Source organism: Leptinotarsa decemlineata, unplaced genomic scaffold (genome assembly GCF_025532065.1).
Source record: "Leptinotarsa decemlineata unplaced genomic scaffold, Ldec_3_MD MMD2_tig00026299_RagTag_RagTag, whole genome shotgun sequence".
Classification (NCBI taxonomy): domain Eukaryota; kingdom Metazoa; phylum Arthropoda; class Insecta; order Coleoptera; family Chrysomelidae; genus Leptinotarsa; species Leptinotarsa decemlineata.
In genome coordinates, this window is record NW_027412676.1 from 8,725,608 (window position 1) to 8,740,594 (window position 14,987).

Genomic DNA, 14,987 nt, shown 5'->3' on the forward strand with positions numbered 1-14,987 from the left:
TCTCATTTTTAGAAAAGATCGTGACTACAATAGTACTAATTGTACGCGTGGAGGTGGTGTTATAAAAGCAATTAAATCATCCTAAAACGCTACAGAAATAAGAGTTTCTGATTCTAATTTGTTTGATGATGTCTGGGTGAAACTTAAGATCAACAACAAATCGATTGTATTGTGAGTCGTTTACTTTGTTCCCGAATCATCTCTCGATGCATATCAAAGATTTGTTGAGCATATTACCGAGGTGAAAAGACATCACATAGGTGCAAATTTCATTATCGTGGGTGACTTCAACTTTCCCCGAGTTACTTGGTCATATGAGGAACAAGTTTTGATTCCAGAGTAGTTACCTGACCAGCGTGTAGAATATCTGCTCGACGAACTCGCGTTTATGGGCTTTCAGCAATATAATGATGTTGAAAATGTTAAAGATAAAATTTTGGACTTAGTTTTCTCTGATGAAATTTCAATTGACGTAAGACTTTCTGATACTATACACTGCTCAATAATTTTCCAGTAGATGCATATCACCCTCGACTCCAGCTTAAATTAGATTTTGAGAATATGTTACAGCCTACGTTCAGATATAAAGAAAAAGTGTTTATTTCATAAAGGTGATTACGAAGGGCTGAATAGCTACTTAACCGACATTAAATGGTCTTCTAAGCTTAATTCGGAAATTGAGTTAGCAGTTTTATCCTTTTATGAAATTGTATTTGAAGGTTTTACTCGATTTGTGCCACAGCGATATATAACTAGTTCAAAGTATCCTGAATGGTACAGTTCCTTTCTGATTCAACTTATAAAAAAAAAGAACTCCTTATTCATGAAATTCGAAATAACTAAATTGGATTGTGATTACAAAGAATACTCCAAGTTGCGCAAGGAAACCAAGTATCATATAGATGTTACCTGGTATATCTATCTAATATAGAAAATATGATCCCTACTAACATCAAATATTTTTCAATTCATTGAGGAAAGATAAAGGGTTACCTACTATTATGACATATAATGGGTTGAACTTTGACACCCCTAAAACTATTGCCGATGTTTTTGCGGTACATTTCAAATCTTGCTTTTCGATTCATTCACCTGTTCAAAATTATGTACCAGTCCATACCAATTATGATATTAACACGTTATCTTTCCACATCTTCAGTGAAGTGATAATTGAAAATAAATTGAAAAACCTAGATGTCTCAAAGGACGCGGGTCCTGACGGAATTCCGCCAGTATTGTTAAGGAATTGCTGTCACAGTTTATCACATCCCCTTAAAATACTTTTTCAAAGATCATTTGATACAGGGATTTTTCCAGGTGTTTGGAAACAATATTTCCTTTCTCCAGTATTCAAAAGTGGAAACAGAAATAATATTCAGAATTACAGGGGTATCTCGAAAATTTCTTGTATTCCCAAAGTATTTGAATCTTTAATTACGGATAAAATATTCAATAATTTCAAACACGTCATAATAGATGAACAACATGGATTCTACAAGGGAAAGTCTACTGCCACCAATTTGGCTGTCTATCAAAACTTCATCACAAATAAGCTTGAGCAAGGGTTCCAAGTTGATGTTATCTACACGGACCTTGCTAAAGCCTTCGATTCAGTTTGACATGAACTATTAATTTTAAAACCTAATAATCTTGGAATATCGGGCAGATACTTGAAATTTATTGAATCCTACCTTTCCGGTAGATCGCAAAATGTGAGGATAGCTGACAGTGTGTCAGAAACAATTCATGTGATTTCAGGGGTTTCGCAAGGTTCGCACATTGGTCCTATATTATTTCTACTCTTTATTAATGATGTTAAATCAGTGTTTAAACACTGTAATATCTCTCTGTATGCGGACGACCTTAAGTTTTTCAAAACAGTGCAATCTACCAATGATATTGAATGTATTCAGAATGACCTAGATAGCTTTTGTACCTACTGTGATACTAATTGTCTGAAAGTTGGCATTAAGAAATGTTATGTGTTGAGATTTTATAGAATAAGACAGCCTGTCATTGGAAACTACTCCATTAATGATGAAACTCTTCATACTATCAAAAGCTTATGCGATTTGGGAATTACTTTCGATAAAGATCTAAGCTTTATTGATCATGTCAATAATATAAAGCGTTCAGAATGCTCGGATTCATCAAAAGGAATACCCGGCATATTACAGAATATGATGCTATAAAGACATTTCACTGGTTCGGAGTATTTTGGAATATAATAGTGTAATTTGGTGTCCTCTATTCTTTTCATAAAGCAAAATCGCTTCTCTAAATATATAATTTGGAAACTTGGCCTACCCTACTTTGGATTTACCTCGCAAATGAGGATGTCTGTATTAGATTTATCATCACTTGAGGACAGACGTAAACTTGCAATGGTTCTATTCCTTCATAAAATAATAAACTTCCATTACAATTGTTCAGCTATTTTAGATGACCTTTGCCTTTCTGTTAACTCAGGATCCTTAAGAAGCAATCGCATTTTTTGATTTGGGTTGCGATTCCACAAGACTAACTATGGCTCGATGGCAATAAGTTGTAGGCTTCAAAATAATTTCAATACATACTTTTCAGAACTTGATCTTTTTCATTTGTCATATTTAAAATTGAAAAAATGGCAATTAGACGACTTCATCAAGAGATTGTTCATTAAACTTCTAAATATTCGTTTATTATTTCTTTTAATAATCATAACTTATTCTAGTATTCGTACATGTCTTTTTTTTAATTTGAACTTAATGTACTACTTGAAAAATGAAAATGAATACCTTTATTTAATATGAAGTAATAACTTGACTTTAGGGTTTGTTTGCACATTGATGTAACATTTGGGACTTTGTTACAATTCTGTAATGTACTTGACATAGTTACGTTTCTGTTTTATAATTTAATTATTCATTAGTGTTGAATGTCTTTAAGCTTATTTTTGTCTTTTTAATATTTTTTCTTTTTTTATGTTCCATTTGGTATTTTATTAATAGTTTGTGGTGTATAGGACTGATAAAAAATAAATAGGTTTATTTATTTTTAAGCAATTACAATAGTTTATATTAAGGATTTTACTTGTTGGGTTCATAACGGAACTCTAATGCTTGACTGGTTTCAACAATTGAAACTTTCTTGATGTACCATTTGGGATTTTATAATAATTCTGTAGTGTACTTGACGTAGCGTTCTGGTCTAAACAAGTGTCCGAGACTATTTCGGACTGTTTGAGATTTTTTGCTTGTACGCATCATGTCTTGCGCTGTTTCCAAACAGTTTCGGATGTTAGAACTAGAACAAACCTGTCGTAAAACTGCAACTTCAACTCCGTCATTTCTGACAGGACGGGATACTTCATGTTTTCTGTTGTGAACACAACCTGAAGTTCAAAACTTATCCATTAACTGTTTATCATATTGAAGTCTCACGTTGTGGTTTTGATGCTTCGTATTATAAATTCTTGCAGCAGCTTTAGCACATTCATTATTTCGTTAATAGGTTGCAACAATTTCTATTCTTTCTTCAGTAGAATAAACCATGTTGGAACACAGTGAACAAGGATGACTGAATAAAAATTCGTGAAGAAGTGACAGTGGCCAACTATCTACGACAGTTCTGCGACAACTGGATTCAACAAAAACTATCAGTGCAGAAAAAATCAACAGTGTTGTCCATTTCAAAACGTTTACTACTAGTTAAATAAATTCTACCAATCTAGAAGACCTGCGACAGAGAATTGTTGGAAAATGGCGATTTTTGACTCCGGACATCTACAATAATGTAAGGAACGCTTTCGAAAATAGACTGTATTATTGTATGGAACTAGATGTGTTGCCATTGATATTACTTTTGTTGATACCTCAGGGGGTGAAGTTTCGGGTATAAGTTCCATATAAGAATTAGTCTCCCTAGAAATAAAAATTGACGTATTTTTTGAAATTTTCGATTACACGTCCGTTTCTTATTTACAGGGGGTCAAGTTTTCGTTGGAACGCCCTGTATAAGTGACTTTGGAAGAGCTGATTTTGTAGAGTTGAAACATTGTTTCTGATCTTTTGGACGAATGCGTTGATAAAACGCGGTGGATATTTTACACATATACATATAAACCAAACCATACCACTAACTTCAGATATTTCAACCCAAGAGGAATTAGCTTTGATCAATTGAAAAATCTGTAAATTTTTCACGTCCAGTACCTACTTGCCTTATATTAAATTGTTAGGTTAGGTTGAATTTGAAAGGGGATTTATTGTATATTTTTCTGTAAAAAAAGGGTTTTATGTCCCGTCTGAATGAATAAATGAATAATTTGGCCAAAATAAAATTTTATGAAAAAAAAGTTTATATAAATGTGTGTCCTAACTTGCTTCATTTCTGAGTAACAGAGTGTCAAAGTCGATTTTAATGAAACTTAGGTGTGTTTGTTAGCAGTAACAAGGAGCTTCTTTTCATGAAAGTATATTACGGATAATACAGTGGCATTACAGAGGGGTACCTGATTGATATTTATGGTAAAAATAATTGTACGCCAGTGTTTTTTCTCCAAGTTTGATATTTTTTTCAGATTAAACAATTGATAAAGAAGAAAGTGATTGAAAACAAGCTTTGATACAAATGCACTGAATTTTTAATATGTTCTGTAACATATTCAAAATATTCTGTGATGTCACTGGAATTATTACTCGTAATCTAATTTCATGAAAAGAATACCCTTGTAGCTGTTACCAAAAACACCCAGTTCATCAAAACCGGCGGAAAGACTTTCGAGTTATTAATAAAAAAATATTATTTTTAGTAAAACTTTGACACCCTGTTACTAGAAAAGAAGCGAGTTAGGACACACATTCATGTAAACTTTTTTTCATAAAATATGACAAGTTATCTCCACCGGAAATTTATGACATCATTTGAGATACACCCTGTATACTAGCAACAAATACGTTATTAAGATTGAGTGAAATTTCTCTGTCAATATACCAAATAATACATTTCAGATCCCTAAGTTGTTAAGAGTCTCTATTATTGTTTTTTATTTTTCAAATTCTCTATTATAGGCATATTCCATAATGTAAAGCTTGTGTGAGGTCAAATGGTAGAACAAATCAGTAATTTTGAATTATAGATTTGAACTTCGCCTTTGACGTCAGCCCTAGGATCATTAATGTTCCAAATGTAAAAAAAAATCTATATATGTATCCTAGATTGACAGAATAAAGACACATTATTATTATTATATGTATGAGTTTAAAATATATCATCGAATATGATAAATACCAATTCAAAATTAACACTGTTATCACTTATTTGCAATGAAAAATATAAGAAAAATTATTTGTAAGTTATAGTAATAGATTTCAAAATCAAACTCATCAAAAACAGAACGCCTACACTGTATAAGTTGAAAATTGGGATATTCTAATCAACTGTCCTATTTCAATTATGTAGGAAATTGATATTTTTTAAATTCAATAATCGTGGGGATATACGCGTACCGAAAATAAAATAATTAATACAAAATATTGAAAAAAAAAGTGGGGTAATACAACTTTCTCATCGGTTAAAACTAGTGAAGTGAATTAGCATAGTAGAAACTTCCCAGAAAATAGTAATCTCAACTATTTATATGGGTTAAATTATTTCAAAACGTTAGCAAGAAACCTGAAGTATATCTTACCTGAAAATTTCATCAGACAACTCTGTTATAACCTGCAAACCCAGAGACTTCTTAATGTAAATATTCATATTATCTGCGAAAAAGCTGATTGAAAATTGGCGCCATTTCCAATAATCCAGAATACTGCCCAAAAATAACTTTTTCAGTATCACTTCAGAAGCTCCACTGTACGCCACAGAGGTTATCGTGGTATAATTATTTTTTCCGGAAAATGTCACCTTCACCTGAGGATAATCCTTAGTAGGACTAGAGACAAATAATATTCGTGCGGAATGAAAAGCTCTGACATGGGTGTACAAGTCATAAGATGCGGCTTGTTCTCTTAGAAACCAGAATTGTTGAAATTCTTTTCCAGTTGTTGTGTGAACATCACATCCAGAATTATCTTTGCAGAAAGGAAAGTGCCACAACAAATTGTTACCTTGTACAGAGTAATAATAGAACATATTCTTCTTAAAGCCAAGTAAATTGCTCTTCGTTTTGTATTCTGCTAGAAAGATGGGCTTTACGTGCCCTTCCAATCCAAAAGTTATGAATCCTGCGTGCCAGCTCAGAGAAAACTTCGTAAATTCTGTTGATTTCAAAATTCCATAAGTGGGTTCATACTCGGGTTGATCTTTATTACCATAACGTAAAGTGGAAAAATTGTTTCCGATTAAAATTTCGATGCCAACTCCACTATCATCTATTTCCTTGCCTGTGAGGGGTAAGGCTAATACGGATAAAACCAATCGTGCACTTGCACCCAGGTAAGTATCGGAATCCCATAATTTCACTCCGAAAGATAGGTTGGTCAAGGACTCATTAAAATCTGTGTAGTGCATGTAGCTATGGGAGTTTTTCGCGAAAACAAGGCACTCTGGATCGTCACAAAATGGAATATCGCAATATTCCCTTTCAATTTCATCAGTATTTTCATTTTCAATAAAACACCAAGGCCCTCCAATGTCTCCATCGGGGTTTCTACAAAATTTTTTCGCATCTCCGAGATTTTCTTCAGGAAAGAATTGTTTGCTGAATTTTGGTATACTGACGTACTTTCCGTTCTCTTTTACTTTCTTCCTATCTTTATTCCACTTTAAACAGTTTCTGCCTGATAGAAATAAAAATACAGTTTAGATTGTAATAACTTACTCCTATTTCTCTTGTGGTCTATATAACCAAGTGAAAGAAATTAGCTGGGTTAGTTGTTTTTTCCGCTGGGTCCACACGTACCTACAAAGTCGTAATATGTAATATATATATATATATATATATATATATATATATATATATATATATATATATATTACAATGTAGGTTTCCACGGATGGTAGAATATGATGTGTTGTTTTTCCGGGTGTTCATCCGTACTATTCGAGTTACAGCTTCGCTTCGAGTTACACCTCGAAGCAGTAACTCGTCTTGATAATGCCATCTGAGATGATGGCGAAACGTCGACTATCGAATAGTACACAACGGATGAACACCCGGAAAAACAACATCTCATATATATATATATATATATATATATATATATATATATATATATATATATATATATATATATATATATATATATATAACTGCGACCCACTGACGTTCAGTGTTTGTGAAATTCAACTTTTTTTTTGAAAAAAATTAAAAAAGTGCATTTCTAGATCGAATTCAACATAAAGTTACTTGAAAAAGTTGTGTCTACGGCAATTTTATATCCATATGCCAAATTTTATGCAACTAGGATAAAGTTAACGTTTTGCTTATTTTTGCCAGATATCCCCTTTATTTTAAAAAACAAGTTCGGTTAATTGTCATCAATTCATGTATACATAACAAACTTATCATGGAGTTTAACTTTTCTGATACATTTTTACTCATACGGACATTTTTATAGAAAAATTAAAAATTTGCTATAAAAATTTTAACATGACTGGTGCAAAGTTTCAATCACTTGGCTATTTTCTGAAACAAACCTTTGATTTCAAAAAAGCAGAGGCAACTAAAAAAAAATGCTAATAATTTCGATAGAACTATTATTATTATTATAAATTTTAAACAACAATAATATTATAGAAAATACAAATGGGTACTAAAAATTACTTATTGATCTAAATGAGGTTGTCAAACACTTATAGCCTACATTTCAGTATGTCGTCCTCCACGTTCAATACAAATTATGGTCCTTCTACTGACATCTGTAACTGCATTTCTAATAAATTGGGGATTTATATTTGCACAGCACTCACGAATGGTATTTTCCAGATGTTGTATGTCAGTAAATGGTCTACTTCGGTACACTTTTTGTTTCAGGTAACCCCACAAGAAAAGGTCTAAAGGCGTCAAATCGGGTGATCTAGGTGGCCAATAATGTTCCCAGTTACGTCCAATAACTTTGCCTCTGAACAATTGTTGGAGGGATTGTTTTACAGCAACCGTGTGATGTATTGGTGGGCCATCAAGCTGATACCATAGGTCGTATTTAATATTTGAAGGCATTATCTAAAACTTCACTAACCTCATTATTTAAAAGGTTGAGATAACCGACGGATGATAAATTTTCCCTACAGAAAAATGGCCCAATTATTTGGTCGTTAAGTATCCCACACCATACATTAGTTTTAAAGGAATACTGATCACCACATTCAACTGTGAAATTGGGATTTTCTTGGGCCCACCATCGACAATTTTGAGAACTTACTGTTCCATTTGAAGAGAACGTTGCCTCATCTGTCCATAAAATTTTATATTGTAAGGCCAAAATTTATTCTTTAATAAAATTTTTCTAACACTTTCTCTCTTGTAATCGGTATTTTTTATAATATCGGTTATGCTCGTTTGCCCGTGTTCAATAACTTTTAAACAAATGTTAAGTTGGGCCTCCTCATCATATTTACTTGGAGTGTGCTATTTCTTAAATTGATTTGCTACGGATCCTGTTTCTCTGAATTTCGACATTATCCTTGACACAGTAGTATGTTAAACATTTTTTCCTGGATGCCGTTCATTAAAAATGTTAGCTACTTGCCGGTATGGTGCATTCTCACCACATATTAAAACTATTTCTATTCTTTCCTGAAGAGACAACATTATTGCAACAATAACTGTTAAAAATTTGACAAGTAAATCAACAACTTGACACTACCATAACATGCATTTTGTTTGTCAAGACCTACTTAAAAATTTTATTCAACATAATTAAGCATCCTTATCGCCCTAGTTAGTGTTTATAAATAATCTGTAAATACTGAATATTGAAATTTTAATGTAATTTCAACTCTAGTAATTTTATTAATACTTATTGCAGTTTTTGAGTTGTGTCTGCTTTTTAAAAATTGAAGGTACTGACGTTTGTTTAAGAAAATAGCCAAACTTTGCACCAGTCATGTTGAAATTTTTATAGCACATTTTTAATTTCTCTCTAAAAATGTCCGAATAAGTGAAAATTTATCAGAAAAGTTAAACTCCATGATGAGTTTGTTATGTATACACGAATTGATGACAATTAACCGAACTTGTTTTTTAAAATAAAGGGGATATCTGTCAAAAATAAGCAAAACGTTAACTTTATCCTAGTTGCATAAAATTTGGCATATGGATATAAAATTGCCGTAGACACAACTTTTTCAAGTAACTTTTTGTTAAATTCGATCTAGAAATGCACTTTTTCAATAAAAAAAAAAGTTGAATTTAACAAACACTGAACGTCAGTGGGTCGCAGTTAGCCGCATCATTTCAAGTTAAATTTAAAGGAAATCTGTTTTTCCGTTATTCAGCTGTGGAATTTAGACCTATAAATAATTACTATGAAAATATACTTACCAGATACGCCTTTTTTATGTTCACCTGCATACTCCATACCAGGTCCCGTGACTTTGCACTGCGAGTACTGACATAAGGGTATACCACAAGTTTCAAATTGTAAGTCATAGTTCATGGTATAGCACCAAGGACCTGCATTGTCCTTTGTCGGATTTCTACAGTAATTTTTTGCCTTCTTTTTCGAAACATCAGAAAATTGAGAATCCAAAAGATCCTCTCTAATTTTATGTGGCACTTCTGACGTCCAGGACTGGCACCTCACTTTACTTTCACTTTTCGCAATATGTCCTGTATATTCTAGACCGAGGTGACTCACTTTACAGATATTCAAATCGGTTATGTTACCTGGAGGTTCTTCCGTAAGGGTGAAATTGGATACAAAAAATATTAGCAAAACTTTTAAAATAATCATTTTTGACAGATTATTGAACTGTCATCAAACGTAATTAATTACAAGGGATTTTGTGAATAGCTCAGGAAAAAAAATTATTTGATTCTCATTTCTTTAAATATCTGTCAGAATAATTTCGACAATAGAAGATATGTAAAAAAACGAATGACTAATGAAAAGATGGAAAAATAAAAAAAAACTATAAAGTGAGAAGCAAGTCTTTTGATATATTAGATATTTCTATTATTTAGTTCTAATGATCCTTCTGCAGTTTCACATTAATAACATTATAATTCAATTCAAATGCCGTGGTTGTGCGTTGTCAAGTACTAAAAATAAATACTAATAAAAACTGAATTACAACATTGTTTAAGGGGAAACAGATTTTAAACAGATTGTTGATGGTGAAATAGGCAGAGGACTTCAGTAAACCAAATAAACAGGAATATCTGATATATCAGAAGACTTACTTTACGCATTAAAACAACTTTACCAATCGGCACATAACTTGTTTCTTTCTAGTTTATTTCATTGCTTTTTTTTTGTAGTGGTATACAGTTTTTCAAACCATATCCTTTAAACTTTTGTTGATTCTGTAAGTAACATGTGCACTTTTTAAAGGAAACTATGACTTTTACACAACTTTATTTCATTCATGAATTGAAATGATAGCGTAGTTGTTACTGTACTAACTTTTTTCAGCAATAATAATAAATCGTTTATTACTCAACAAATTAAAAGATCAGTAATAATGATAACGATAATATTGGTCATAATCTAAAAAGACTTGAAAAAAGAATGAAAGAAAGAAAGAAAGAAAATCGATATACGAGGCAGGGATGATTACAATAATGCAAATAAGTATTTGAGATTTTGGATTAGAAAATAACGCAAACAAATCATTTCCATACTTCGAATGCAAAATTTGTTGGGAACAACAACTCGTTGGGAACAACAGGTTGATGCTTCCAGTCGGGAACAACAACTCGAGTACAAACTCGGGCACTGTGACTGTTACCACATTGCCTTTGATAATGTCAACCGTAGTATTAGACAAAACGTCAGGCATAAAAACTTGTTGTTGTTCTCGAGTTGGGAACAACGGTAACAACAACTCGAGCACCAACTCAGGCACTGCAATCGTTACCACATCGCCTTTGAGAATGTCTACCGCAGTAGTAGACGAAACGTCAAACATAAAAGCCTGCAGGAAAATAGCTTTCATATTGTTATCTCCGGCCGTGAACGTTTACATTCTTTGATATCACAATTATTACAAATTGAATTATATATACAAGTAATACACATTTGATTTTATGCTGAACTATGATGAATTACAAACTGTGCCAAACCCATTTCAGGGTCGTGGAGAGATCAAATCCTAGAAGATAACTAATACTGCTGTAGACATTATCAAAGGCAATGTGGTAACAGTCGCAGTGCCTGAGCTGGTGCTCGAGTTGTTGTTTCTCTTGTTCCCAATTCGAGAACTGATGTCGCAAATAAAAAACCTGCCTCTCATATTTTAGTTTTAGGTGATTCCCAATTTTATTGCAATTGTCAACTATAAAAAAGGGATTACTCTTATAAAAAACTCATGTTTGATAAGCAATAATAATCTGGAATATGCCGACATATCCATTACGATTGTCTACGAAAAAATAAAAAAATTGGGTTCTCCAAAAAATTTGTAGATTGCTCAAAATTCAGGCCATGCACTATCCACTTATTTTCCTTACAAATAATATAACTGAGCCCTGCTTAAAAGTGATATTGAGATAAATATCTACAAACGAATTCGGAATATATATTTGATCTACTTTTTTGCAAAAATAATAATGATATAAAATGAACTCAGTATTGCGTAATAATAAATGCATTCTTTGATTGCAGAATTATAAGGTATTTTAATTTAAAATTGAAATCTCTGATACAAATCTATATCATTATTTACGCACAACTAATACTGGTAATACTACTGTTTTTCAATATAGTAATTCAGACAATCTGTATACATATGAACATAACAATAAATTACTATTAGCATTATTTCAGGGCCATGCTAAACTTCCAACATGCAGAAATTTCAATACAAAACGTTATTATGACATTATCTTTGATTTTCTTGAGTTGTGCAATGGTCCCCTTAAACATGATGAACTATCATATTTTCTCGCGAATTTTCTGATCTTGTCGCCCTTTGAAATCATCCCTTGACAACTAAGCACTAGATAATAGTTGAATAAATTATAATTTCAGTAACTAATGGAACTGTTGCTCTGTATACAAAATTTTAAATCACTTACCCTTATAAACTTGTAAATTCCTACAATCTATACATACTGGAGAAGTAGGAATGAGCACATTCAATGCTGAACTGTCAGTCAATGAATCCCCAACAAGATTTTCATTTCTACAAAGAAGTAGAGGAGAAATATCTGAAAAATTCAGAAAATTTCAATTCATTATTATAATTAACTCAAAATTATTCTCCTGTAGATATTTTATTCATCATTATCTGTGTTTTTTAAATTGGCAATTTCATATGTATCCGATAATGAAAATAATAAATAAAAATAAATACCCATAATATATATATATATATATATATATATATATATATATATATATATATATATATTTCTCATTATTAGTTAAACTCTGATTATATGATTCTATCAATTGAACTCCTTGTTTAGTAGTATAATTCACGATGAGTAAATTTTTTTTAAATTGTTATGTATTACAATCTTTATTAGATTTCCACTGATTTAGATGTAATTTTACAAATTCAGTAGGAAGTTAAAATCGCTCAAATCGTACAAATTTTTAGTCATGAAGGAATCAATGCAATGTGGTGGATAAATTTGAGTCCACTAGTTCAGTAAACGATCGACCAACACCCGTACGTTGACGAAATGCAAGATCTGACAAAAACATTGAAGCTGTCAGTGTTCAAGACAGTCGATATCGCGTCGCTCATCTTCAGCGATGAGGCCCATTTCTGGATGAATGAGTACGTGAACAAACAAAATTGTCGAACTTGGGACGATACTAATTCACATGAGATCCACGATCATCCATCATGAAAAAGTCACTGTTTGGTGTGGATTCTGGTCTAGCAGCGTCATCGGTCCATATTTCTTTGAGAACGGCGTTGGAAGATGATCACGAACTTTTTTGTCTGAATTGAATGATCTGGACACCAACAACATGTGATTTTAATAGGACGAGGCTACATGCCACATTGGATATTTTACACGAGCGATTTGAGGGCATGGTCATCTCATGTGGAGGTGATGTGAACTGGCCTCCAAGATCGTGCCATTTGACCCCGTTAGACTTTTTCGTGTGGGGTTTTTTGAAGTCGCAGGTGTATGCGATTAATCCACAAACCACAGCGGTCCTCAAAGCCAACATAACCCATGCCATCGTTCAAATTCAGCCTGATTTATGTGCCAAAGTCATAGATAATTGGACGTTTCGGATGCGCTCCATCCAGAGAACCCAAGGCGGACATTTAAACGATGTTATATTCTACACATAATGCCACCAATAGTTCTTTCAAACGAATTTCTAAGATATATCACACTCAAACGTTGTTTTATTTGAATTTAAAGATAGGAAGCACTTAATGAAAGACCTTATATAATAATAAATTATATATAAGTGGCATTAATGTTTCTATATTAAATTTTATCCTGAAAAATGCTCTTTCTATATTAATTACTCAATGGTTCAAATTTTCTTGAATTGAAAAATTCATGTAAAAATGTACTAACTCAATATATATGAATATCATCTTACCATATTCGGAAGGAGGCAAACATTCATGAAGGTAAATTGGTCCGTTCGGATCATGATAAGCCATCATGAGCTGCTTTATACTCTTATATCTAGTAACATCATCATTGAAAATAAACTCATCACCAGTTATCTTCTCCAATTTAAATGTTTTTGGTTTGAAACTGAAACATATATGGTTGTGTAAGTCGTTAATAACTAAATTTTGGGAGAATAGTTTGATTTCTCTAAGGCATACAGCAAAGTTTGTATACTTCTAAAACCATCGTTCATAGAGGAAAACAGAATATGCACAAACATAGCCAGTCCCATCTACAAAATGATATGCTGCAAAATGTTCAAATATGTACATACAATATTCCTGAACTAAGAATAGAGCTTCAAAACATCATCCTTATAGAAGATCTCTAAGATTCTTCACTAGTTTATTTTATACTGTTTTTATTGCAGTAAATGTAATTTTAATCTACTATTGATATAATTACGATAGGAACGAGGAGTTTATTATAATAGGTAGAGATCAATAGCCTAATTAATCAATTCAATTAGTTTCAATAAGTCATTCATTATCATTAATTCCATTTCCAGACATTCCTGTGATATTCATAGATAACTTACCCATCTTTCATACAAACATCAATGTAGTAATCATTGTATCGGGATTCACTTTCCCTTAATATAAAGCACCCTGATCTATTAGCCCTTTTAGATTCAAGTTTTGCATAAGAAAATTCACCCCTGAAATTAAATACAATAAAATACACTAAAGATAATTACAAATGGGTTTGTCAAAGTTTTACTTACCCCACAGGACCATGGCATTTCATACTATGGAGTTTTTGTAAAGATGGTGTGTATACCTCTTTACAAATATTAAAAGTCCATTTACATGTCATTCTATAATATCCATCCAAAAGGCTGATGAAAGAAAGCATAACAATATATGAATTGAATTTCAAGTAGAAAGGTATTCCATTTTTACGACTTATTTCTATTGTTCCGTCATTTCTTATCGATATGAATCCAAGGTCTTCTATGGAACATATCAAAAACCATTGCTGAAAGTATTTGAAATAATTAAAAATCATAGTTATTAGGTATCTAGCTACAAAATTTAATTTCTTAGTTTTTTGGACAGTAAAAATGATTAAATACAACAAGGTACTGATAAATAAAACATTTTTTTGGGAAAAATATTTTGAATTTATTTGAGTGAACTAAAAAGTTTGCCCTTTCTACATCAGATTGTGGAAGGTGAAAATACTCAAAGAAGGTCAACAAAAAACTATGATTTTCTTCATAAATATGATAGAACTGACTGAT

The 14,987-nt window shown here is 32.0% G+C and overlaps 1 protein-coding gene across 3 annotated transcripts in view; it reads right to left on the minus strand.

Annotated features, from left to right (window-relative positions):
• Positions 1–14,987, minus strand: part of hop (tyrosine-protein kinase hopscotch) — a 44,431-nt gene that overhangs the window by 27,736 nt on the left and 1,708 nt on the right. The window contains exons 3-6 of one of the 3 annotated variants that reach the window (XM_023167603.2): positions 14,469–14,722; positions 14,283–14,402; positions 13,668–13,828; positions 12,167–12,298 (exon numbers count right to left, since the gene is read on the minus strand). In XM_023167603.2, the coding sequence (XP_023023371.1) occupies positions 12,167–12,298; positions 13,668–13,828; positions 14,283–14,402; positions 14,469–14,722 (667 nt within the window). Of the gene's footprint in view, positions 1–5,671; positions 6,765–9,469; positions 9,920–12,166; positions 12,299–13,667; positions 13,829–14,282; positions 14,403–14,468; positions 14,723–14,987 lie in introns of those variants that run through there. The other 2 variants (XM_074180519.1, XM_074180520.1) reach the window with 2 other exon arrangements.